Genomic DNA, 27,990 nt, shown 5'->3' with positions numbered 1-27,990 from the left:
ACTGGACCTGAGTGAAAACTACCTGAGTGATTCATCAGTGAAGGTTCTGTGTGCTGGACTGGAGAGTCCAAACTGTAGACTGGAGACTCTGAGGTGAGTTCACTGACTGGACCTGTTGGACTTTTGTCTTTGTTCAGTTCAAATGTGTGAAGTTCAGTTTGAAGCAGCAACTGATTTTGACACCATGTTACTGCAGCTGGAAAAAGGTAAATGGTCAGAGGTCACTCAGATGTCACTGTGGTGGTGATGATGATTCAATTTTCACGTCATGCAACCAGGGCCGGTTCTAGGTTTGTATTTATGGGGGGCGGTGTTATGGGTATAGGTTTGTGTGTGTGTGTTGCTGCCTCTGTTCCTTGCCCAGGTACCGTGGTGCGCTGCTGACGTCATCACGTCACCCTTCGTCATCCTCGCCATCTCACGTCCGTGCTGGAAGCCGGAAGCCAGGACGCTATAAAAGCCGGCTGGAGGGGCAGATCCGCGGGCAACAGTCTGCATGTGGCTGTTGGCCCCTCGCCGTGGTTCTTCGTTTTCCTTTGTCTTTTGGTTGGGGGTTAGGATTTAGCTTTCGTTGGTTTTAGTGTGGGGGTTGTTTTTCCTAGTTTTTTTGTGCTTTCCTTTTAGTTTATGGGTGGCGTTCCCTTTTTGTACTTTGTTGCTCCTTTTGTTTTGTTATTGGTTTGACACCACCCGTTACGCCCCCTACTTACTTTGATACCCTATTGTTTAACCAATAAACTCCCTTATCATTGCCACTTGTTCCCTGCGCACTCTTTTGTTACTGCTCCCACACCCCTTGACACAAGGGGGGTCGTAACAAATTGGTCAGAAATGTGAAGGGGGCATCATGTGAACACATCATGCTCCAGCACTTTTTTTTCTCTGTGCTTATAGTAACTTCATTGAATTGGGTTGTTGACTATGTGTCCAACCCCAACCTGGAGAAGCGGATTGCACTTTGTCAGGCCTCTACCTTCAGACCTGTCCAACTTTGTTACTGTCGTAATGCAAAGAGCCACATTATATGGGGGGTTAGGGGTGCATATACCTGAAGATGCATTGCAAACCCAGAGGGGGTGAAAAAGGTGAGTAGCTAAACACCTGTAGGGGGGTATGGGGGCATCCCCCCCAGAACATTTTTGTGATTTTCAAATGTAAGTGAAGCATTCTGGTGTACTCTGAGAAGAGGGGGGGGGGGTCTACTATGGTCAAGATTTACAAAACTGAAAGGTAGTCTTAAGAATACTAGAAAAAAAAGAAAAAAGAACAGAACATTTTAGAAAAGAACAATGGGCCTCATTCACCAATATCTTCTTAAGAACCTTCTTAGATTCTTTCTTACGTTGTTCTTAAGAAGTTCCTTAAAGGTCCCATATTATGCAAAATGCACTTTAGAGCGGTTTTCTATCAATAATATGCATCCCCGGCCTGTCTACAATCCCCCCTGGTATGGAAAAAGTTCATCCTCTCCCTTTTTTGCTTTCTCTGTCTTTAGAAAATGTGTGCTTAAACAGGCCAGTTGAAGATCTGTCTGTCGGTGACGTCACCGACAGACTCGACGCCACCCTCTAGGTTGGTGGCACCGCCCCAGGTGAAGGTTTGCCACGCCTGAAGAAATTTTCTAAACCATGCCATTTTTTTCCCCACTTGTTAACATAGCTGTGGTTAAACAATGGCGAATGTACGACCTGGAAGAAGCGGTTGCTCTGTTGTTGGCTGCACACACAGCGCCAAAGTCATCAGATATCACCACATTTCAATCAATAAATGTTTTAAAATGAACAACTAGGCAAGTCTGGTCGCTTTTCCGCTGTCGCCGCCCACCGCTTTATTTACGTAAATGTGGTGATTTCAGTACATAGCCCAGCTCCTCCTCACTTTTCATCCAAACAAACTAATGCCACTGCCACAGTTGTAAAATTTCATCAATGAGACCAGCATTAAATCTCCTAAAAATAATTTAACCAGCCAGCGGTAAACCTCTAAAAGCATGCGGATACGTTACTTGGCTCGTTTTCTCCTCGAGGAGGACAGATGTCCGTGCCGGCAGATCAGCTCAGTCCCTGGTCCCCGGTCGGGGCTCACACAGACTCTGCACTTCTCCCAGGACAGACATCGGAGCAAACTGACCACAGACTCTGGATTAAACTTTCTCGCATGAAAAAATATTAAAACTGTGATGTGTTAACAGTGCCAAAGCCAGAATTAAAACAGGGTTTTAGCAGCTTCTATGGCTGTTCGTTTGCCGTGAAACGGCGACAGCCGATGCTAATTTCTGTTAGCCCGTCTATGAGGTTTCACATTATACGTTAGCATTGAGCTAAGCGGACTTTATGCTTAGTTGTGATACTGGCTGTGTGTGTTTTGAACGTTGTTTCAAGCCTGGTTTGGGACTATTGAGAGCTACATGAACCACGAGACCGCACTGGCGGCAACGTCAAAAGCTGTCGCCACGCTGTTATATCAATCGCTCTGGCCATAGTGATACATCCACCCATAAACATTAGCCCATGCTACCGTTAGCCACGTCCTGTCCCTGAGGCAGAATCTTTCCTACTATGGCCACGCCAAGACCCGCCTTACTAGGCCTCTGATTGGCTGAGAGGGGCAAGGCAAGGCTGTGACAGACGGAGCTCATTAACATTTAAAGGTACAGGCACAGAAACAGCTTGTTCTCAGCAGAGCTCATTTGAGCGACTTTGAGACAGCTGCCATTCAGGACCACGGATCAGTTTGGGGCAATACATTTCGAATACAGTTTAGTTGGACGTCTAACAGCTGAGTGAAATTGATTAAAAAGAGTATAATATGGGACCTTTAAGAAAACCCTACGTCAGATTCATCAACGCGTTCGTAAGCCTCAGAATTGCTCGCAGCTGTGTTCTTATGCCATCTCCTCGTAAGTTGAGGGCGTGTGCCAGGTGAGTCTAATTAACATAGGATCAGCATAGGTAACCGCCCCATCAATGCCCGTAAAAGGGCATGAGACTGCAGGGCCGTGTGCACACAGCACCCACAGGCACTGAGCAGAGAAGGTGAAGTGAGAAAGAAAGTTGAAATGCTCAAATGAAAATCTGGGAGGGAGCACCAGACTCCAAACGTAAAAAGAACTTAAGTAGTGAAGTGGCGCTACTGTGGCAGGAATGAAACAAAGAAACAAACAAAAGGCTTATATTTAGTTTATATTTTTATATTTAGGCTATATTTAGTAGCGTCAGCAGTGGATGCAGCTCTTCGGGTTGTTTTCAGAGACCACACTCTCACGTGTGCCATCATAAATATCATCATATTATCACATATGAAAAAAAAAACAGTTGTGTGTAGTGTGAACACTTACAGTAAGTGCACTGTTGCAGCCTGCAATTAGGAAAAAAAAAAATCATATCGGCAGCTGTATGCTCCCCCCCCCCCCAAAAAAAAAAAGATATGATATGAATTAACTCATTGAGTGCCACGCTCCTTTCCAAAGTTTTAGTCAAGTGTACCGGCAATTTAGACCATTTTTGACTTTTTATGTAGAGCCATAGTGTATTCTATATTATTGCCACCCACACATACTGTAGCTCAATTGAAAGGTTTAACTTTATGCTTCAAATGACCACAAACCGTTTGTTTCTACGTGCCTCCGTTCCTGAGAAAAGTCAAGCTAAACATGGCTGGGTTTCAACAAAATCCCTCCTTTTTTTCTAGAAAAGGAGATAGACCGTCTTTTATGAAAGGCGCTCTGTTTGTGTCTGTCGCTCTTCTGACACTCACATTTCTGGATCAAAGGGCTCGTATAAGATAAATATATACAACAATTGTTGTTCTATTCACAAAACCACCATCGGGGGCGGGGGGGGCGCCACTAAACAACAATAACACAGACGCACCGTGCCGTGGCACAGCCTCTCGTCGCGGAACGTGAGTGTCTGTCGGCCACAGCGGCTCCGGAACACCGGTCCCGTCGGTGGTCGCGGTCCGTCTGTGGTACGGGTCGGTGTCGGCAGCCTGCTTTGGTCCAGAGACCATCAGATTTTACCGCGGGAGGACTTTGGGGAGGACACGGTGTTGCTCTAGCCTGGTCGCGCCCACACTAGTGACGTCACGCCTCGCAAAAGCGCTGCTGACTTCTAGTCTGGCCAACCGTGCTATTAACTGGATTTCTGTCTCCCGAATTTTCGGGAACTCCACCCTCTTTTTCGAGAGCCAATCAACGTCGAGCCTCTCCAACGGCTCTGGGTAGAGGCGTGTTCAAGTAAGTGACGCAGTAGAGCAGCCAAACCGTCTTTGGAGCAGCGACCGGAACCTCATTGTAATTGGTTTAAGCTTCGACACCGCCTATTCTGGCTTCGACCAATAGCAGACTGAGGCATTTGAGGGGGGCGGGTAAACCAGGTTTGAAGGATGCGCTTTGAGAAATGGATTCTCTTAACGTCTTGGCCAGACCCAATGCTGAGTATCAACATTGGAAAGTCGTGCCAACCAGGCTAGTGTTGCTCCAGATGAAGACCGGGCGGGACTGTCGGCTGAGAGCTTCCTGTTTCTGCTCCGAGCTGCTGCAGCCTCGCGGGTGAGAGCAGAGCAGCTGCGCTGCATCTGCGCTGCATCTGCATGCAGAACTCCGTTTGCAAAAGCCGAGTTATGATAAAAACTTCCAGATCATGAGCTGTCATGTGACTTTGATCGTCATCTATTTCAGTTCTCCTCGTCGTAGAGTCCCCAAATTTACATATAATGTGTATTAAAGTGTCTATTTTCATAATTTAAAAAAAAAGCAAAAAACGAAAAATCTCGTTTTTGGCACTCAACGCATGGGAACGAAAAACGAGAAATTACATGGTTGGCACTCAATGAGTTAAGTGTCTATAATGTTTTTTAAGAGACTGCAATGATTTGTCAATTATTATTATTAATATATATGATTATTAAAAACATCATAAAAGATAAGAAAATAATTCTTATTCAAATCATATAATGTCATACAACTGCAGAACAAAAGGAAACGCTATAATCGGTTATTTATTGCAGAAGTCTCAGCACTTAAAAGTGCGTAAGTATACTCGTGACTGTTCTTAGATTTTGTTCTTAGTTAAGAACAAATTCTGGATAAGAAAACATTCATGAATGCCACAATCTTCATAAAAGCTTCGTAAGTAGGACTTAAGAACAAATTTGTTCTTAAGAACGGTTCGTGAATGAGGCCCACTGTCCCTTTTTTGGCAGACTGTGCTACTGCAGATAATTTTGTCAACTTGTAATATACACATTTTTTGAGTAACCTACATTAAAATGTGCTTTCTCAACTTCTAAAATTTGGATTTGAGGGGGCCAGACATTTATTTGAGGGGGCGCTGCCCCCTCTTGCCCCTGCGTAGAGCCGGCCCTGCATGCAACCCAAAAATTGGAGGTGGCGCAACATTTTTTGAAGGATGCCCTCAAATCACTTATTTTAGGCACTTATACAGGACTCTACACTAGTATTTGTTAGTTTATTTTTAGAGCACAGCACAATGAAAAATGTTTAAGTAACTTAACCTTTAAATAATGTTGAGGGTCCAATGTGACCCATTTTTACATTTAGGAAAAGTAAAAACACCCTAAACATTCTCCCTCTGACTTTAAGTTGAACTTGTTCTTGACCAACACAATATTTGATGGTCTTTCCTGCCACTACACTATTATGATTAGTGTAGCCTATTTAACTAGGCTACTTAAATCACAGTAGCTAAACTGATTCGTTCAACTCAGCCTGATGTACATTAATACAACTCACAGAGAGGGACAGACAGCTCTGAGGTTCAAGTCTATAATAATTAGATGAGATGAGATGCACCTGTGACTGTGACAGGTCTGGGTAACACTTTATTTTAAGGGGTCCTTGTTCCTGTGTAGTTACCTAATTAATTACAGTGTAATTACCTATGTAACTGCATGTAATAGCATGTACCTACAGTACATTGTAAATACATAGTGTATTTTGGTGTACTTACAGGTCCTTGTTACACTTGTAATAAGAAATGCTTGTTACAATACCTGGTCAAAGTGGCCTCTCTCTTTGGGGAAGGGGTACATCTGCAAGAAAAATGGGTGAAACCACAACCCATGTTGCCTGGGTTTTCCATCAATCTTCCTCCTGCCTCTTGAGTCTTGGAACATTTATGCTGTTTCACAACTTAGTCTATGTAACAGTTGTGTTAATACACCGTTGTTACACTTTGATACAGTGTAATAAGAACATTAAAGTGTACCTGCTGGGATACCTCAGTTCTTAACCATTAACTGCAATAACCAGTGTCTTCGATAGTGTACCACGTGTGTTGTTACACAACTTAGTATATGTAACAGTTGTGTTAATACACCGTTGTTACTCTTTGATACAGTGGAATGAGCACATTAAAATAAAGTGTACCTGCTGGGATACCTCAGTCCTTAAACATTAACTGCAATAACCAGTGTCTTTGATAGTGTACCAAGTGTGCTGTTACACAACTTAGTATATGTAACAGTTGTGTTAGTACACCGTTGTTACTCTTTGATACAGTGTAATAAGCACATTAAAATAAAGTGTACCTGGGATACCTCAGTCCTTAAACATTAACTGCAATAACCAGTGTCTTCAGTCTTGTACCACTTGTGCTGTTTCACAACTTAGTCTATGTAACAGTTGTGTTAGTACACCGTTGTTACTCTTTGATACAGTGTAATAAGAACATTAAAGTGTACCTGCTGGGATACCTCAGTTCTTAACCATTAACTGCAATAACCAGTGTCTTCGATAGTGTACCACGTGTGCTGTTACACAACTTAGTATATGTAACGATTGTGTTAGTACACACTTGTTACTCTTTGATACAGTGGAATGAGCACATTAAAATAAAGTGTACCTGCTACATACTTACATGTAACATCATGCAGAAACTTGGTACTCAAGTATTTTTACATAAACCAATAACTAGAATAGCATTTTTTCAGAAAATGAGACGATGCTGGATAACTCAATTCATATGGAACTGAAAACATCATCAGCAATCTGTATGCATAAACCACACACTCAAAAAAATGCATTTCAGTGTTCCTTTATCGTCCTTTATTTTTATTATCCCCAAAAAACCACAAGGCTTGATCTTTTCCTGTCCTTTAATGGAGTCCTCTATTTCTCCTCCGTAAAACTGAAATGATCACAGAAACACAATTTACTTACAGTACTTGCAGTAGCATTGCATGAATAGGTACACTTCAATTAGCATCCAGATTAACAAAATGAAAAGAGTTAGCATAGACTGAAAGCTAGCAAGGTATATTTACCGAAAACATAACTAATCATGTCTTAATTACAAAAATTCACAATCATGTAACACTATTGACATATTCTACTCACAGATAGACATTCCCCAAGGCAAAAGCGTCCAACAATATTATTTAGCAGTCTGTTTAGCCGTCTGTGCTCACTTTTACACCCGAGCATGAGAAGTGAGCATGCAACAGAAAAAACACAACATAGCTGGACTTGACGAGCCGAGCGCTCACTTCGACGCGGTTTCTCTGAACCAAAGAGAAGACCACTCACTCGGACGTGGTTTCTTTGAACAAAAGCACACACTTTTTTAACCCTCAAAGACAGTACAAAGACACTGGTTATTGCAGTTAATTTGTAAGAGTTGAGGTATCCCGACCCAGGTACACTTTATTTTAATGTGCTCATTCCACTGTATCAAAGAGTAACAACGGTGTACTAACACAACTGTTACATATACTAAGTTGTGTAACAGCACACGTGGTACACTATCGATGACACTGGTTATTGCAGTTAATGGTTAAGAACTGAGGTATCCCAGCAGGTACACTTTAATGTTCTTATTACACTGTATCAAAGTGTAACAACGGTGTATTAACACAACTGTTACATAGACTAAGTTGTGAAACAGCATAAATGTTCCAAGACTCAAGAGGCAGGAGGAAGATTGATGGAAAAGGTTGCCCAGGCAACATGGGTTGTGGTTTCACCCATTTTTCTTGCAGATGTACCCCTTCCCTAGCCTCGTAAACCCGCCTCTCCCGGAACTGCATTTCATTTCATTCTGAGGGAGAGTCTGGCCTCATCCCCATTCTAAGCGTTTGGACTGAAACCCTCAGAAGGCCGAGCCAATCAGCGTCGCCCGCTATGATTGACACAGCACGTTGGCCAATCAGGGACCGACTGGTGCAAAGCCCCATCACTACACCAACTTGCTGATTGGCTAAATGGGGTTGTCTGTCAATGCTACTACTCCCGCCCAGCTCCCGCCCACCCCAGACGCTTGGAGCGGGGATGAGGCCAGACTCTCCCTCAGAATGAAATGAAATGCAGTTCCGGGAGAGGCGGGTTTACGAGGCTACCCCTTCCCCAAAGAGAGAGGCCACTTTGACCAGGTATTGTAACAAGCATTTCTTATTACAAGTGTAACAAGGACCTGTAAGTACACCAAAATACACTATGTAATTAGAATGTAAGTACATGCTATTACATGCAGTTACATAGGTAATTACACTGTAATTAATTAAGTAACTACACAGGAACAAGGACCCCTTAAAATAAAGTGTTACCCAGGTCTGTCTTGACCACATGTCAGCTGATCAGCTGCAGCAGAGGAAACTCCGCTGTTCTCCGCTCCGACAAGCGCTTTTTTTTTTTGATTAAGCTCCGGTAGCGACGGGAGGATACTGTAAACCAGCGCAGATCCGGTGTGTTTATCAAAGCTTGGAAGGCACCGGGTCGGTTTGAGCTGCGTTCATGAAGTTAAGAGGCTGCTTTCAAACTCTTCAGGCAGTGATCAGTGTAGGCTGAGGCCAGTAGGCTACAACAGGTAACAGTGTTGTTGTCTCTTCACCTCTCTCGTGTGATCAGTGCGCCCTCAAGTCTGTTCCACTGTTAAAGCGGTGCAACTTGATGGACGTCACCGTGGTAATTTAAATGCGTGAGAAATACAATGTGTGGCGTGTGACCGTGTGAACGGGTGGGAATGCGTGTGTCACACGCCAAATGCGTGAGACTTGAGAGCCCTGTGACCGAGAGGAACGCACCGAGCCCAGTTAACGTGAGCCGAGCGGCGGCTCCAAAAGGCTCAGTCAGCTGCTGTAGCACAGCTGGTAGCTGTTAGCTGTTAGCACGCCGGAGTCGGTGGTCGGACTATCCGACGGACGGGGGGGTGGGGGGTGATATTTGAACACTGTACAATCAGCGCGATATAGCGCATTTACGAGCGGCAAAGCGCCTACTGTCCATGCGCCCGTGTCTGTGCGCGCGTGTGTGTGTGTGTGCGCGTGCGTGCGTGCAAGAGAGACAGCAGGTGGACTGACTGGCAGAGATGAGAGGTGGTGAAGCGCTGTTTAAAAATTATTAGGTAAGGTGGGATTGTGGGAGGGATAAAAAACTGGGGAAAAAACGGAAGAATGGAAGTCTTCTCTGTCACGTTGTATGTTGCTACCTGTGAAATTGCTTCCATTAAAGAAAGTCATCAAATTTTTTTTTTTTTTTTTTTTCTGTGAGAGCCTGTGGCAGGCCTCCACACATAAACTACTGTTATTCCAGAAAAGTTGAAAGGTCATCGTCTACAGAGCACAATTGATTGAGAAGAACAGGATGACTGTTATATGGTACTACTATGACTGCTATATAACTAGTGACGTCGAAATACAATAGTGAAGCAACTTGTTGGTTTTGGCTAGTAAAAAATCTGTCTGGCGAGTAACTTTTTTGACCTACTAGCCACTTGGCTAGTAGGTCAAAAAGTTAATTTCAAACCCTGCCTGTGGTACACCATACGTAACTCTGCTGTACTCTGAATGGTCGTTATTAACATTAACAAATTGAAACCTGTCAGATAAGTATGACTTGACCATTTTAGGGCAGGTCCTTTAATCCCAATTTCATGGTCTCTGCAGCAGGATGCTGTGGTTGATGGTGTCGAATGCAGGTCCAAAAGTACAAGTACAGAGACGAGACCTCTGTTTGAAGCTATAAGAAGATCATTAGAGACTTTGACCAATGCTGTTTCAGTACTATGGTGTTCTCTGAATCCAGATTGGAAAGCTTCAAATAGCTCATTGCTGTGCAGATGCTCATGTAGCTGCTCCAGGACAACCTTCTTGAGGATCTTGGAGATGTAGGGAGGGTGGATATAGGCCTATAGTTGGCTAAGACATCTGGGTCAAGAGAAGGTTTTTTAAGTAAAGGGTTAATGACAGCCACCTTAAAGGCCTGAGGCACGTAACCTGTGACTAGGTAAATATTGATTTGGTTCAATATAGAAGTGTTAACTAAGGGGAAGTCATCCTTAAGTAGTCTTGTCAGAACGGGATCCAGCAGACATGTGGCTGACTTGGAAGAAGTAATTGCAAAAGTGAAGTCTGACAGGTCGATGGGAGAGAAGCTGTCAAAGTGTGTACCAAGTCTGGGAGGTGCTTCTATGGGTATTGTAATCTGTGGTCCAATACTGGCAATCTTCGTTCGAATATTAACAATCTTTTTGGTAAAGAAAGTTAGGAAATCATTAATGCTGAGAGTTGGAGGGATGGATGGCTCAACAACACTATGGTTCTTGGTCAGCCTGGCCACAGTGTTGAAGAGGAACCTGGGGTTGTTCTTATTATTTTCTATTAAAGATGAATAGTAATTGCTTCTAGCATTACGGAGTTCTTTTTTATATATTAATAAACTATCCTTCCAGGCTTGACGGTGTTCCTCGTGTTGGCTGGAATGTGTTCCTTTCCAGCTGTCTGGTCTTCTGTTTCAAAGCGTGCAGGTTTGGGCTGTACCAGGGAGCTATTCTTTTCTGGTTGATAACCTTCTTTTTCAGGGGAAATATGACATTCAACAACAAGGTTTATTTCGATATTTGCAAGGAAGAAACTTCATTACAAATAATACCACAATCCTTCAGTGTCAAAATATTTCACATTTAAAGAGACAGCTCTTCTTACAGAAATCTGGCAGGTCTTTTAGTTTATTTTATAATATCCTTAAGGGATATAACACCATGTTGTTCAGCTCGATAAATCTATGCAAGTGATGATTCTTTTATTCTTTATTCAGATTGAGGAGCTGCAGTTTGTCAGAGATCAGCTGTTCTTCTCTGGGCTCAGCTCTGAAGTCCAACCCCTCCCACCTGAGACACCTGGACCTAAGCTTCAATGACCTGCAGGATTCAGGAGTGAAGGATCTGAGTGGTTTTCTGGAGAGTCCAGACTGTAGACTGGAGACTCTGAGGTCAGTTCACTGATTGTTACTGTTGTAGATCTTAGGGGCTCTAATTCCGTAGACCAGGCGCAGGTGCGGCGACCTGCCCTGTGCCATGCCAACAGGGTGTGTCCAGGCGCACTTTGCAATTTCCGTGCACGGCACCGTCTGGCACAAGCCCACCTCCATCCCTCCCACCGGCACAAGTGGCAAAGATGGAGGAGAGAAGGTGTGGAGCGGGTTTAAAACAGCCAAGTCCGTTCTTCACCAATCAAATGAGCTCCTCTCCTCATCTTTGAATGCGTCAACTGATGGTTTGGGAGGTCCAAGCTCACAGTGTCCGAATATGGTCATGTGAACATACCTCCACGGGCTGATGGTGCAAAAGTAGTCTGGGAGGAGGATACTGATATTGTTACCCAGGTTTGCTCTGACATACTGAGAACCACTGCCTAGTGTAAAAAACAAACACCCCGTTTCCACTAATAAAGGCACTCATATTTAGTAACCTACCCGTGCGCACAGATCACAACATAAACAAATGTCATGCATAACGGGAATGAAATCAGAAGCATCCGTTCACAAAGGACTATTTAGTGTGAATGCTGAAAGCATTCATATTGTTCTTCTGTTCGGCCATTTTCTTTATTCTCTTTTTATATTCTTACTACTTTCTTACTTTTCCTTTTCCTTTACTTTTTACGGTCTTCTTATAGTCCTTCATACTTTGTGCTATTTCAACAATTTATACATCAAATCGTGCAGCTTTTTCTGGACATTATCGGCATTACTTTTCTCATTTCAACTATTTATACTTTTTCAAATATTTAACTTTTTCTGATTTTTTTGTCCTATTAGAAATACATTGGAACAGTCTTCAAATTCTGACTACAGACTTCATTCAAATTCTGATCTGTAGAAAAGCTTCTAATGTATTCATCCTGTGTACAACTTTTTCATAGCTTGTACCGTTTTTGAGATAAATCCTTTAAAAGCACATGAGGATCTCTGACAAATGTCACACTTTTCAATGTGTGTGTATGGGGTTGGGTCAGAGTGGGTGACGTCATCGTAGAGTGCAGGAGATCCAAAAAAGTGACTGGAACTTTTCTTCTCAAACTGCCAGCAAAGCTACAAATGACACTCTACACTCATGATTTTGGAAACAGTTTGTAGCCACACTTGTCTTCTGTCTCAAAATGCCGTCAAAAATGCACAGAGACTCAGAGAATAATTTAAAATATTGTTTAAATGCAGCCTGGGTGCTCTCTCTCTGCCATCCAGCCCAATGCAATTTTTTTCACAGCACAGGAGAAGGAGCTCAACTTTGTAATTGACTGGAATGGGCATTATACTTTGTTTGATTTCAACAAAAAATAGTCACAAGTCACAAAAAAGTCCTCTACTTACTTGTTGTGGCTCATTTCTACTCTTTTCTTTTTTTTTAAGCATCATTGAAAAATCTCACATTCATCAAAGTCTCAACCTCTGTGTCATCAGAAGTGTTGGAATAGCCCAGTGGATAAGGTTCCTGCCATTCAACCACAAGGGCACTGGTTCAAATGCCGCCTGAGTAGTCTTGTTAGTGTGTCAGCCACTTTGAACTTTAACCAATACCACTTGGTCTGGTCACATGATCCAACTTGATAATGCATACAGTATATACCCCCACCTATTCTCTTTTTTATTTTATTTTATTTTTTTATTTTTTTTTGCCTTTATTTAACCAGGTCGGTCCCATTCAGACACAATGGCCTCTTTTTCAAGGGAAGCCTGGCCAAGACAGCAGCAGAAAAGTTACTACACTTACATGACACAGAAATCACACAACACACAGATAAATACAATACAAGATAAAAGCAACAGGACTAAAAGTTCGGATTCACATTAAAACAAGAACAAGTGCGGTATGAAGCTGCTCCAATTTCTCTCACACGAGTTTTCAAAGATCCAAGGTTGATCAGCTGCTTTAGCTTTAGGGTTTTCTGCAGTGCATTCCAAGCAGCAGGTGCAGCATACTTAAAGCAGTGCTTACCAAGTTCAGTGTTAACTTTGGGCACGTTTAGTAAATAAAACTCATTTGAACGTAGGCGATAATTGCTTTGAGATTTGGAGAGATAGTTACATAAATAGAGGGGGAGCAGACCCAAAATGACTTTATAAATAAAAATATGCCAATGTATAAGGCGGCGTGCTGCCAGAGATGGCCACTCACTTTACCTCTTTCAATCTTGGTTTGTGTTCACATGTTTCTTGTGTATACCACTGCACTAAGATTGATTTGCACTGGAACTTTGAAAACCAAGAATGCAGCAGAGAAAAGCAAAGCTCTTGAATATGCACAGGCTTAAAGCTCTTGAATGATTTGTAGCCATCATTTCTTGTCCTGCGCCGCCCACTATGGGACTTCACTGGCAGAATTCACCTCCCCTCCCCCCGCCTTCAATTGGTTACAGGTGTTCGTTATCTCATTGATTATTTGTACCACATCATCACATTACTATGAATGACAACAGTCTTGCAAACAATGTGCTCTCTGTGGCAAAGCAGCAGAGTAAAGGTTTAGTGATCCTGAGGTCTTGGGTTCGATTCCTGCCTCATTCATGTCATTGCTTGACTTTTGATTCCAACTTTGTAATTCACTGGAATGGGCATTCTACTTTGTTTGAATTCACCAAAAAATAGTCACAATTCACAAAAAAGTCCTCTACTTACTTGATGTGGCTCATTTCTACTCTATTCTTTTGATGACAACAGTCTCAAAAGCAGTGTGCTCTCTGTGGCCGAGTGGCGGAGTAAAGGTTTAGTGATCATGAGGTCATGGGTTCAATTCCCCGCCTGTTTCTTGTATGCCATTCCGCATGTCATAGTCAATTTATTCTGCTAATTCAGCATGGTTCAGCAATGGCTTTCAGCATTCACACGCATTTTCCGTTAGGAAATGCTGTTTCTAGTTTTCTTTAGAATTTTCCTGAGATGAGAGATGCCGAATACATGCTCACTATCTGATGCCAGGGCTGCTTGTGGTTGGTTGAGAGAGATGATAGTTTTTTTAGTTTTTCGTTACGGCTGCATGATGATGCGGCTGCTCTCCCACAAATATATTAATAAGTAAATAGATAAAGCGGATCATCACAACGGCGCAGTGCACAGTGTCAACACAGCAGTGACATGAAGTCATCCACCCTCACAATCCTGCCCAGACATCCGGATGCTTTTTAGTCCTAGTTCGTCCCTGGTTTCATTAAAGGGATAGTTCACCCTAGAATGATATTTCGCTCATTATCTACTCACCCTCATGTTGACTAAGGGCTGGAAGAATTTTCAGAGTCCACCGTCCCTTCTCTGAGTTACAGGGGGTCTTGGCGTAGGTTCGCACTGAGACCGACTCGAGTCTCAGTCGGTCTCAGTATCAGTGCGAACCTTGCGCATGCGCGCTGGCAGCGGAAGACCGGACAACAACACTGGGAGCTAATGTTACAAACATGCTTGGAATGTGGACTTATTTAATTTTTTTCGGGACAATTACGCAATTTGGGGCTTCAGCACAAGACGGACATTACATACGAGCATCATGGAGGTATTTGGATGTTTTTTTGTGTGTGTTTTTTCACGAAGAGCTCTGGTGTCCCTTTGCTACCGTGGCATTGAAATGCACTGCTACGTCAAGACCCCCTGTAACTCAGAGAAGGGACGGTGGACTCTGAAAGTTCTTCCAGCCCTTAGTCAACATGGGGGTGAGTAGATAATGAGCGAAATATCATTCTAGGGTGAACTATCCCTTTAACGATTACGTCGCGCCGTAAACATTGCTAGTTAACGTCGCTTTGATTAAACTTGATAAGATAAGATAACCATGACAACCGGTCTAACAATTAAAAAGCACCGTTCTTTCTGCAGTCAGAGTGCACCCGCTGTGTTGGTATATCAACGTGATGACGTATGTGTCGGAGGCAACCGTGCTTGAGCACGCTTGGGTTCAAGGTAGTGTGAGTGCGGGCCAGTGCGCCCTAAAAGAAATACACTTTTTTTCTCTCCCCCGCTCAAGCGCGGCTGAACCCGGTTTGAGCCCACTTCACGGGCGCGAGGCTGCTGCAGCCATCACTCCTGCTGACATCAGACTGGGGGAGAAAAAAAATTAATTTCACTTTGGTTGTGTTTAGGCAATGAAAGTAAGTTTAGTAAAAAGGACCAGGTAGAAGCGAGGCAGGCCAGAAGCATAATGAGCGTTATATGTCATTATATGAAGTGTTTGTTTTGCAGTTAATTATGCACATGATCCGTTTGATCCCAAAAAGGAAAAAAGGATCAATATGCAGCCTCCGTTTCCTTTCTGATTACGTCCGTCTGTCCGTTCGGAGTGGGCAGCAGCAGCTGATGAATCTGTGCTGACGTGTGGATGATGTGTGTAGAAGGCCACATGATGATGATCCACAACAACACAAGGGCAAAGTCCCTCTACTCATTTATCATCTGATCAATCATCAATCATTTCATCTTCTTCTTTTATTCTTTATTCAGATTGGAGGAGTGCAGGTTGTCAGAGATCAGCTGTTCTTCTCTGGTCTCAGCTCTGAAGTCCAACCCCTCCCACCTGAGACTCCTGGACCTGAACAGAAACTACAAGCTGCAGGATTCAGGAGTGAAGGACCTGAGTGGTTTTCTGGAGAGTCCAGACTGTAGACTGGAGACTCTGAGGTCAGTTCACTGACGGTTACTGTTGTAAATATTAGATCTTTGATCCACAACTGAACCTGATTGATCTTCACTCAGAACTTGAATAATTGACCTTGATATCATGAATGAAGGACGTTTGAAATAGTTGTTGTCTCATGTTTCCAGTTGTTCTTCTCTCACACTGACAATGACTCTTCACTTTCAGTTCATTTCACTAGACTCTGAGGTCAGACTCTGTTTTATTTCTGTGCTCAGATGAATGTGATGTGAAAGTTGTGTTGATACTGAGCTGCAGACATGAGGCTAATATTCTACTGATCCACACTGAGGCTGTAGGACAGTGTAGGCAGGTGCTCACAGACCAAGACCAGGGCTGTGGGGGGGTCGGCACCTCAGACAGCTCATCACACAACAACCTCACAACAAACAGATTTCAGAATCAGAATCAGCTTTATTAATTGGCCAGTATGTTTACACACACAGGAACTTGTTTTGGCACATTTTTTTCTCATACAGACTTTTTTAAGACACAGACAGACAAAAACAAGACGACATATACAAAATAATCAAAATATGTACAAATAAAATATATAAATATATAGAATGTAAACGTTTCTATACATAATGTGCGGTGACTGGGTTGTGCGGTAAGAAAATGTGCAATCATGCATAATGTGCATAGAGAACCAGAAACAGTCAGTGGTTCAGGAGGTTTATGGCAGAGGGGAAGAAGCTATTCTTGTGATGGGTGGTCTTGGCGGCTATGGCTCTATAGCGCCTGCCAGAGGGAAGGGGGTCAAAGAGTTTGTGTCCAGGGTGAGTGGAGTCGGAGATGATGCTCCCTGCCCTCTTCTTGGTCCTGGAGGAGTATTTATTTATTTATTTATTTGGTTCATTTCGGGCATGTCAATTAGTCATCATCATCACACATCATCTCAATCCAATTAATACAATACACATGACCGAAAGGGAAAGCGGGAGAAGCAAAAGCTTATCTAGTCCCGCCCCCAGTACTCACATATTCATTTTTTCTGCATGTTACATTTTTGACATAACATTCTTCCAGTATTTTCAAAATTTAACAATTTAACAATTTGACATGACATTTTTTGTTTTGTTTTGTTTGTTTTTTTTAACATGACATTTCTCAATTTTTTTTTTTTTTTTTTTTCAACATTTGACATTTTGACATAATGTGTTGCAGCATTAGGCAGTATGTAGAGTTGAAGAAATTGAAGTCCAGCTCTAGATAGAGCATAAGGATTACGTGTGTGTCTGCACATGTGTCCAACCGTCATGAGCGAACAACAGTCTCTTCTTGTTGCCAGGCATGTCACAAAAGTCACAAAGTCACAAGATGGTCCAATTGACAAAGAGCAAAGTCTGGTGTGGTCCAATTGACAGAGAGCAAAAGTCCAGTGTATTGATTATTAGTTGGGATGGTGGGATGGTGTAGGAGCCCTTTCTTCTTTTTACTCATTCTCTGCGGTTTTCGTCGCCATTTCTCTCGATTTCCTCCCGAGTTTTGGCTATGTCAGCTCGCATCAGTGACACATACTCTCGGATTGCGGATATGTCGGACCGTATCCCGACCACAGCACTCCGAGTTGTTGCGTTATCCTCCCTCGCGTCGGTCTGCTCGGTGGCGATCTTTCTCATCTTACGATACTGCATGTAGGCGCCAAAACCCAGGGCGATCATTCCAATTGTCATGAACGTGAAGATGTACACGTCCTCGACATCCTCCACATCCAGTGGGGCAAGGCAAAGGACTCTCCACTTCTCCCATCCATCCAGCATGTAGCCGGACATGAAGGTTCCGTCCGGGCATCTTGGCTCACCAGAGGCCGCACGCCTTGTTGAGAACACTCTGTCAATCGCATTCAGTGACCAGCTCAGCAACTCCATCGTGGACCAGTTGATTGGCGTTGGTGTGTCGATTAGCAGTTAGTTGAGTTCTTCACTTGACTGATTTCTCACAATTAAATCACAGTTGCATTTGTGCCCCAATTTATCATCACCCTGTTGATACTCATTATAATAACATACTACGTACTATAATAACATACTACGTACAAACTGACATAAGTTCTGGATGAAGGGCAGGTGGGCACCAGTGATTATTTCTGCTGTCTTCACTGTGCGTTGCAGTCTCTTCCTGTCTTGTTGTGTGGCAGCTCCATACCACACAGTGATGGAGGAGCACAGGACAGACTGGATCACTGCAGGGTAGAACTGCACCAGCAGCTCCTGAGACAGGCCATGTTTGCTCAGCATCCGCAGGAAGTACATCCTCTGTTGAGCCTTCTTGAGGATGGAGTCGATGTTGGACTCCCATTTTAAGTCCTGGGTGATAATGGTACCCAGAAACTTGAAGGACCCCGTTGCAGATACTGGGCTGTTGTGGATGGTGAGAGGAAGTAGTGGTGTTGGTTGTCTCCTGAAGTCTACCCTCATCTCCACAGTCTTGAGCGAGTTCAGCTCTAGGTTGTTCTGACTGCACCAGAGTACCAAGCGCTCCACTTCCTGTCGATATGCAGACTTGTCGCCATCCTGGATAAGACCAATGACAGTGGTGTTGTCTGCAAACTTAAGCGGGGAGAGGACACAACCCTGGGGGGCACCTGTGCTGATTGTTCGGACTGAGGAGACGACAAAGGAGGAGGCATCTCCCAGCCTAACCTGTTGTCTCCTGTCTGTCAGGAAGCTGGTAATCCACTAGTAGATGGAATGGGACACGTTGTGGTGGGAGAGTTTGGTGGAGAGGATTCCAGGAATGATGGTATTAAACGCCGAACTGAAATCCACAAACAGGATCCTCGCGTAGGTTCCGGGGCAATCCAGACAGCATCATCTACAGACCTGTTTGATCGATAGGCAAACTGCAGGGGGTGTAGTAGTGGATCCGTTATGGATCTCAGGTGGGTTGATATCAGTTTTTCGAAGGACTTCATGACCACAGACGTTAGAGCCACAGGTCTGTAGTCATTCAACCCGGTGATGGAGGGTTTCTTGGGGAGTGGGATAATGGTGGAGTGTTTGAGGCAGGAAGGGACTACACAAAGTTCCAGGGACCTGTTGAAGATCCTGAGGGTCCTGACATCAGCTGTTATTAACACACAACTCAAATCAATAACAGGATCACATATTGGAGCACCGCTCACATCACACAACAAACCTTTAACAAAATCCACACTCAAACCTGAGCAAGAAGGATGTTGACTGTACACAACAAGCTGTTATTACACGGTTTACAACAGATAAGACACACAACCTGGGCTGTGTGTGTGTGTGTGTGTGTGTGTGTGTGTGTGTGTGTATGTGTGTAAAAGTGTCTAACGCCGGGTTCACACCGGCAGCCGAAGCAGCCGAAGCGCCGCAAATAGCTGTTGAACGAGGGTGTATTTTCACACCTGGGGCATCCTGCAGGGGTGAATAAATAAGTGAATAAATCAAAGCCCTGACTGCACCTCACTGGTTTTTAGTCCAGTCTCTGTTTCTCTTCATGTTTCACCTCCACTACAGAAACACATGTGATGTATCAGACAATAACTGATCTATAATCAATAGCTGCTGGCTCCACCTCTTTCCTGAGGCTCTGTGATGTTTATAGTAAAACATTCAAAGCCAACATCCCATAATAAGCAGGTGTGTGTGTGCTGGTTTCATGTTTTTCTGTCTCTGAGCTCCATTCAACATGTGTTTCTACACGTTAGTTGTCATGGTAACAGAGTTCAGCCTCACATGTGTGTTGTCTTTAGCATGGTCAGTAAATCTCTGATCAATGTGGCTGCACAACATGAGTTTGTCTGGATGGAGCCACAGGTGGAGCTGACAGGTGAAGAGGCGGAGTCACTGCGTCTGTGTTGAAGCAGCAGCAGCTTCTCATGAATATTAATGAGCTGTTTTCTCTCTATGTGACTGTTTAACCTGCTTCCTGTTGCTTCAGCTGTTGGACTTTGATTTTCTAAACTTGTTCTTTCTGAAGCTTCTTCAGCTCTGAACAGATGATGAGACACTGAACGCTGTCAACAAGGAGCTTTGTCTTAAACTCACTGATTTTATTCTTTATTCAGATTGAGGGGCTGCAGGTTGTCAGAGATCAGCTGTTCTTCTCTGGGCTCAGCTCTGAAGTCCAACCCCTCCCACCTGAGAGAACTGGAGCTGACCAACAACAAGCTGCAGGATTCAGGAGTGAAGGATCTGAGTGGTTTTCTGGAGAGTCCAGACTGTAGACTGGAGACTCTGAGGTCAGTTCACTGACTGTTACTGTTGTAGATCTTAGATCTTTGATCCACAACTGAACCTGATTGATCTTCACTCAGAACTTGAATCATTGACTTTGATGTCATGAATGAAGGACGTTTGAAATAGTTGTTGTCTCATGTTTCCACTTGTTCTTCTCTCACACTGACAATGACTCTTCACTTTCAGCTCATTTCACTCAGTCTGATCAATAATCAATTATCTGATCACTGTGTGTGTGTGTGTTTGTGTGTGTGTGTGTGTGTGTGTGTGTGTGTGTGTGTGTCTAAGTGTCAGAGAGAGAGTAGGTTACAACTTGCTAACTGTTAGCCACCGTAGCTCAGGCGTTGGTCTCTCGTCAGATAAAAGCTGCTGTTGTTCTTCAGATGAAAGCTCATTAAGGTGTGTAACGCCGCATTATGTAATAATGCCGCATTATGTAATAATGTAATAATGCTTCACGTCATTATGTAATAACGCCGCATTTTGTAATAATGCCGCATTATGTAATAATGTAATAAAGCTTCACGTCATTATGTAATAACGCCGCATTTTGTAATAATCTGCCACATTTTGTAATAAAAATCTTGAACGCAATATGTAATAAACTTTGCCGCATTTTGTAATAAGTTGTTACATTTTGCATCACTTATTACATATTGCGGGTGTTGCACATTTTTATGAAGAAAATGTAATAATTTGGTGCATTATGTAATAAACCACCAAAATGGATGTCTTAATTAGAAAAAACATTAACAATAATAATTCGGCGACGGCTCTTGTCACCAGAGTCTCCCGGGTCACGCTGCTCCTCCGCCCCGCTGAGCAGAGCGGTCTCCTCCGACAGCGGGTCCCACACTGATGGTAACCGCTCCGCGCCCCCCCCCCCCCCTTGCCCACCGACAATAATACACCCGGGTCATGTTCGTCTGTGGAGGGATGACATGGACCACGGTCCAACTGGAGCTCCAGGCCGGGTCCAGCTCTGCTCCAGCAGCGGCAGGGGCGAGCTGGGGGGATCGAGCTGTGGCAGTTCATCGGGCTGATGATGCTGGAAGTGATTTTGCCTCTGATTTTCACCAGATTTAACATTATATCAAAATCTGCCCAGCTGATCCATTTAAATTACTGAAATATTATCATCATCTGCAAGCAGCAGCTGTAAAACAATGGGACTCATCGCTCATTATTAATAATACCGCACAACTGAAAGGTGAGTGTGAGGGTCCTGTGTGCGTGTGTAGGTGAGTTAGTGAGTGAGGTGGTGCAGAGGAAGAAGTGAGAGCTGTCTGATAAAGTTTGTGTTATGTTGTTGTATAGTTACGTTGGGTCGGACGCTACAATATCAATAAAAACATGTGCTTAACATAGACGTCGGACGCGAAATAGCCGCGGAGCGGAGCCAGTTTCCTTTAACAGATTGTGCCAGATGTGCCAGAGCGCGCACCTCTGTGCCAGACTCGTGCTCTGCAGCGATTTGTTTATTCATCTTAACTCATTGAGTGCCGCGCTCCTTTCCAAAGTTTTAGTCAAGTGTACCGGCAAATTAGACCATATTTGACTTTTTATTTTAGAGCCATAGTGTATTCTATATTATTGCCACCAACACATACTGTAGCTCATTTGAAAGGTTTAACTTTATCCTTCAAATGGCCACAAACCGTTTGTTTCTACGTGCCTCCGTTCCTGAGAAAAGTCAAGCTAAACATGGCTGGGTTTCACCAAAATCCCTCCTTTTTTTCTAGAAAAGGAGATAGAGCGTCTTTTATGAAAGGTGCGCTGTTTGTGTCTGTCGCTCTTCAGACACTCGCATTTCTGGATCAAAGGGCTCGTATAAGATAAATATACACAACAATTGTTGTTCTATTCACAAAACCACCATCGGGGGCGGGGGGGGCGCCACTAAACAGCAATAACACAGACGCACCGTGCCGTGTCACAGCCTCTCGCCGTGGAACGTGAGGCTCTGCCGGCCACAGCGGCTCGCGAACACCGGTCCCGCCGGTGGTCGCGGTCCGTCTGTGGTACGGGTCGGTGGTGCCGGTCTGCTTTGGTCCAGAGACCATCAGATTTTACCGCGGGAGGACTTTGGGGAGGACACGGTGTTGCTCCAGATGAAGACCGGGCGGGACAGTGGGCTGAGAGCTTCCTGGTTCAGCTCCCAGCTGCTGCAGCCTCGCGGGTGAGAGCGGAGCAGCAGCGGAGCAGCTGCGCTGCATCTGCATGCAGAACTCCGTTTGCAGAAGCTGAGTTATGATAAAAACTTCCAGATCATGAGCTGTCATGTGACTTTGATCGTCATCTATTTCAGTTCTCCTCGTCGTAGAGTCCCCAAATTTACATATAATGTGTATTAAAGTGTCTATTTTCATAATTTAAAAAAAAAGCAAAAAACGAAAAATTTCGTTTTTGGCACTCAACGCATGGGAACGAAAAACGAGAAATTACGTGGTTGGCACTCAATGAGTTAACAGAGCGCGAGCGAGATTAACACACACATTCACACAGGCTACACACACATACGGGCTACACATGATACACATACCCACACACACACATCTGAGGGGCCGAGGCGCTTGCCGAGCGGCACGGAGAAATGCGCATCTGGTGGCGTGCCCCCCCCAGGGTGCTCAACCTGGTCAGTGGGTGCTCGAGCACTGGAGCACCCACTGAATCGGCGCCTATGTATACGTTTGATGCCCTGCCCTGAAAGCAGTAGCCTATTATAATGAATACACTTATATTTGATTTAGATTTGACCGTCCTACTGGTTTTAGAAATTAATTCATATTTATGATTCATGCATGCTGGTATGCTTAAAGTCAGTGTTGTTCTGATGGTCCTAATGTTTTTTTTTTCTAATTAAGACATCCATTTTGGTGGTTTATTACATAATGCACCAAATTATTACATTTTTTTCATAAAAATGTGCAACATCTGCAATATGTAATAAGTGATGCAAAATGTAACAACTTACAAAATGCGGCAAAGTTTATTACATATTGCGTTCAAGATTTTTATTACAAAATGTGGCAGATTATTACAAAATGCGGCGTTATTACACAATGACGTGAAGATTTATTACATTATTACATAATGCGGCATTATTACATAATGCGGCGTTACAAGGTGTTCAACTCTCCAGTGGAGCATCACTGCAGTTGAATTAGCTGCTAAACTGCTGGACGCTAAAAAGCCAGGGCAGGGTTGCCAACTCTCACGCATTGGCCGTGACAGTCACGCATTCAGCCTTAATCTCACGCTCTCACGCTCAAGAGAGAAATCTCACGCCAAATCTCACTTGTTTTTTGTTGTTAATTTTTCCACTCATCATGTGTAGGCTACTCATTTCCGAATGACTATAAACCAGCTCTGGTTTTACATCGACTCTAAACCACTCCAGTGTAATGTGTTATTTACAATTTTCTCTGATTGTTGATTCGCTGAAAACATTTACTGTCATTACGTCAGTGACGTCCGTCTGCTGCTGGTGTTGGTCGCAGCGCAGCACTGTGTGCAGCCCTGAAGTCCTGCTCCTGCATCAAGCTGGAGCTCTAACGGACTTGAAAGTTAAAAGCTGACCGGCTCGACCCGCAGCTGTTAAAGCCTGGACCCGACTTGGTCTGACTCTACCTGACCTGACCGAGTTATGTTTTCAGACCGGATGCGGCTCGAACTGATGCGTCCGGTCGGGCTGGTTGTTCCGGTCCGGTCCGTTGAGAACTAAAATCAAAGCCCATGGAGGTCCATGCAGACTGTAGCCCAAAAGTACAGCTAGGCAGCTCAGTCCAGAGAGCAGAGGAGAGAGATAGCCTACAGCATGGCAACAGGTGTGTGTGTGTGTGTGTGACAGAGAGAAGAACTACATTAAACATTACTATTATTATTATTATTATTATGGACAGCTCTCCTCCCTCTATACAACCCCCAGCCTCTATACAACTCCAGCCATACAATGAAGGAACCACAGATCTGCTTTTTCCCTCTCTTATCTGAAGCAAATTTTGTTTTTTCCCTTATTTTCTTCTCAGAGTACACCAGACTGCTTAATTTACATGTTAAAATCACTTTTTTTTTCAGGGGGTGTGCCCCCAGACCCCCCTAGGGCTTTAATTTGCCACTTACCACTTATTCCACCTCTACTCAGTTTGCAGGTATGGTGTGTGTGTGTATTTGTGTGTGTGACAGAGAGAAAAACTACATTAAGCATTACTACTACTACTGTTATTATTATTATTATTATTATTATGGACAGCTCACTGAATCTCACTCTAGCCCAGGACCAAAAGTTGGCAACCCTGCCAGGGGACACGTCTGTGTGTTGACCATTCACCAAGGCAACGTGAACAGAAGTGCAGCTCAGACATGGTGCAGTTAAGTGAAGAGGCAGCGTAGCGTTGTGCCTTTTCACCTCCATGTGAACTCTCTGTGGGAACTTACTGCACATGTGCAAACAGCCACATACACACCGTACTGACAGAAGAGGCAGAGCAGCTCTGGGCCTTTGCTCTGTAATACTACACATGGCTGAGTGGTTTGTGCAGCTGCTGCCTGGACAGAAGCTAGCTCTGTTTACTGGCTTTTATTAGACCATGAAAATCACCACATTCTGACACACTGAACTTGTAGTAAAGTTATCTGAAAGTCCAAAAGAATCCAACTTTAGATGAAGTGAATAAATCAAAGCCCTGACTGCACCTCACTGGTTTTTAGTCCAGTCTCTGTTTCTCTTCATGTTTCACCTCCACTACAGAAACACATGTGATGTATCAGACAATAACTGATCTATAATCAATAGCTGCTGGCTCCACCTCTTTCCTGAGGCTCTGTGATGTTTATAGTGAAACATTCAAAGCCAACATCCCATAATAAGCAGGTGTGTGTGTGCTGGTTTCAGGTTTTTCTGTCTCTGAGCATCATTCAACATGTGTTTCTACACGTTAGTTGTCATGGTAACAGAGTTCAGCCTCACATGTGTGTTGTCTTGAGCATGGTCAGTAAATCTCTGATCAATGTGGCTGCACAACATGAGTTTGTCTGGATGGAGCCACAGGTGGAGCTGACAGGTGAAGAGGCGGAGTCACTGCGTCTGTGTTGAAGCAGCAGCAGCTTCTCATGAATATTAATGAGCTGTTTTCTCTCTATGTGACTGTTTAACCTGCTTCCTGTTGCTTCAGCTGTTGGACTTTGATTTTCTAAACTTGTTCTTTCTGAAGCTTCTTCAGCTCTGAACAGATGATGAGACACTGAACGCTGTCAACAAGGAGCTTTGTCCTCAACTCACTGCTTTTATTCTTTATTCAGATTGTGGGGCTGCAGTTTGTCAGAGATCAGCTGTTCTTCTCTGGTCTCAGCTCTGAAGTCCAACCCCTCCCACCTGAGAGAACTGGAGCTGAGCAACAACAACCTTCATGATTCAGGAGTGAAGCATCTGAGTGGTTTTCTGGAGAGTCCAGACTGTAGACTGGAGACTCTGAGGTCAGTTCACTGACTGTTACTGTTGTAGATCTTAGATCTTTGATCCAGAACTGAACCTGATTGATCTTCACTCAGAACTTGAATCATTGACTTTGATGTCATGAATGAAGGACGTTTGAAATAGTTGTTGTCTCATGTTTCCACTTGTTCTTCTCTCACACTGACAATGACTCTTCACTTTCAGCTCATTTCACTCAGTCTGATCAATAATCAATGATCTGATCACTGCAGCTGTGTGTGTCTGTGTGTGTGTGTGTGTGTGCGTGCGTGATCTTCATTTAATCTTCTTCTTTTATTCTTTATTCAGATTGAGGGACTGCAGTTTGTCAGAGATCAGCTGTTCTTCGCTGGTCTCAGCTCTGAAGTCCAACCCCTCCCACCTGAGATACCTGGACCTGGGTGGAATCTTCAACAAGTTGAGCTCTTCATCTCTGCAGCAGCTTCGTGATCTTGTGAAGAGTCCAGACTTTCGACTGGAGACTCTGAAGTCAGTCTGATCTGTAGCTGTTTCCACAGCTGATGAGACTGTGGGAGTGAAATAAAGTGTAAAGTGCAGCAGGTGAACCTGTCAGGATGTGACATCACACATGACATCATCTATGACATCACAGACTCAGAAAACGCTGCAGCAGCTTCAATGTGTCAATCATCAGTGATCCAGTCACAGGTAAAGGTGTTGAGTCAAACAGGAACAATGAGCTTCACCTGTCACTCAAGTACAGGAAGTACTTTTACTCCAGTAGCTCCAAACTAAATACTTTTACTGTGAGACTGTCATTATAGAAACTTTTACTCTGCTCCTATTTTATAGTATTCACTGTGATACCTTGTAAGACTTTACTGAGATGCTGTATCTACAGAAACTACTCTCATTGTTCTACTGTAAATACATGAGTTATTTTTACTGTGTTACTGTAAGTACAGGGAGTACTTTTACTGTGGTACTGTAAATAAAGGATACCTTGAAGTGCAATTGTTGTGATTCTGAAAATACTTTTACTCTGGTACTGTAAATGTGATAATATCCACTGTGATACCTTGAAAGAAGTACTTTTACTCTGATGCTGTTTACAGAAACTACTTTTATTGTTGTACTATAAATACATCAAGTACTTTTACTTTGGTACTGTAACTAAAGGATACCTTATATAAAGTACTTTAACTCTGATACTGTATCTACAGGAAATACCTTTATTTTTATATTATTACATATGGCTTATTAAGTAGTTTTACTGTGTTACAGTAACTACAGTGAAGAACTGTTTACTTTGGTACTATTAATACAGTAAGTGTTTATAATATTGTAACTACAGGAAGTACTTTTGCTGTGGAACTTTAAGTACTGTGAAGTAAAAATAGCACAAACTTTTCTCTCCGAAAGAAAGAAAAACAAACATCTCTTATCATAACTTTATTGACACAAACTCTAAACTGAAAAAGCACATTACAATGTTATTACATTAGCAATGTTACATTTCATATTGTCTCTGCACAAAGACAACAAAGAGCTTTTTAACTGTGAAAACAGTTCAACCTGTTCAAGAGTTGTGTTTGGGCAACACGGCCACACAACAGCAGAAACACTGAAATAGTTTATTCTTGGCCACATCAGAGTGAAGTTATTAATTTTACTGATTATCCATCTGATTATCTGTCCTGCTGCGAGCGCTCAGCTTCTTTCAGTGGCCTCCATAGACTGTAGAGAGAAGTAAAACATCCCATAATGAGCTCCTGACGCTGGGCTCAACAGGTGAGGAGCGAATTCCCTCAGCTGAACGTCTGTAGGAGGAGACGCTCAGAGAGAAAGTCAGGAGGAGGTGGAGGAGGAGGAGAAGGGGGAAGAGGAGGTGGAGGAGGAGGAGTTGGAGAAGGAAGAGGAGAAAGAAGAGGGAGAAGAGGAGGGAGGAGGTGGAGGAAGAGGAGGAGGAGGGAGAAAAGGAGGGAGGAGGTAGAGGAGGAGGGGGAGAAGGAGGAGGAGGAAGCGGAGAAAGATGAGGGAGGAGGTGGAGGAGTAGGAGGATGAGGAGAAAGAGGAGGGAGAAGAGGAGGGAGGAGGTGGAAGAGGGGGGAGAAGAGGAGGGAGGAGTAGGAGGAAGAGGAGAAAGAGGAGGGAGGAGGTGGAGGAGGAGAAGGAGGAGGAGAAAGAGGAGGGAGGAGGTGGAGGAAGAGGGAGAAGAGGAGGGAGGAGGTGGAGAAGGAGGAGGAGGAAGCGGAGAAAGAGGAGGGAGAAAAGGAGGGAAGAGTAGGAGGATGAGGAGGAGAAAGAGGAGGGAGGAGGTGGAGGAGGAGGAAGAGGAGAAAGAGGAGGGAGAAGAGGAAGGAGGAGGGAGAGAAGGAGGAGGAGGAAGAGGAGAAAGAGGAGGGAGAAGAGGAGGGATGAGGTGGAGGAGGAG

The 27,990-nt window shown here is 43.8% G+C and overlaps 1 protein-coding gene across 1 annotated transcript in view; it reads left to right on the top strand.

Annotated features, from left to right (window-relative positions):
- Positions 1-26,302, top strand: part of LOC146986534 (uncharacterized) — a 1,046,957-nt gene extending 1,020,655 nt beyond the window's left edge. The window contains exons 27-28 of the mRNA XM_085780502.1: positions 19,951-20,124; positions 25,905-26,302. Coding sequence (XP_085636628.1) covers positions 19,951-20,124; positions 25,905-26,094 — 364 coding nt within the window. The 3' untranslated portion in view covers positions 26,095-26,302. The remainder of the gene's footprint in view (positions 1-19,950; positions 20,125-25,904) is intronic.
- The last annotated feature ends 1,688 nt before the right edge of the window (positions 26,303-27,990 follow it).

Source organism: Trachurus japonicus, chromosome 6 (assembly GCF_045865225.1).
Source record: "Trachurus japonicus isolate A0001 chromosome 6, Traja_1.0".
Lineage (NCBI taxonomy): Eukaryota > Metazoa > Chordata > Actinopteri > Carangiformes > Carangidae > Trachurus > Trachurus japonicus.
Note: the sequence above shows the minus strand (reverse complement) of the source record. Positions and strands in the feature narration are given on the sequence as shown.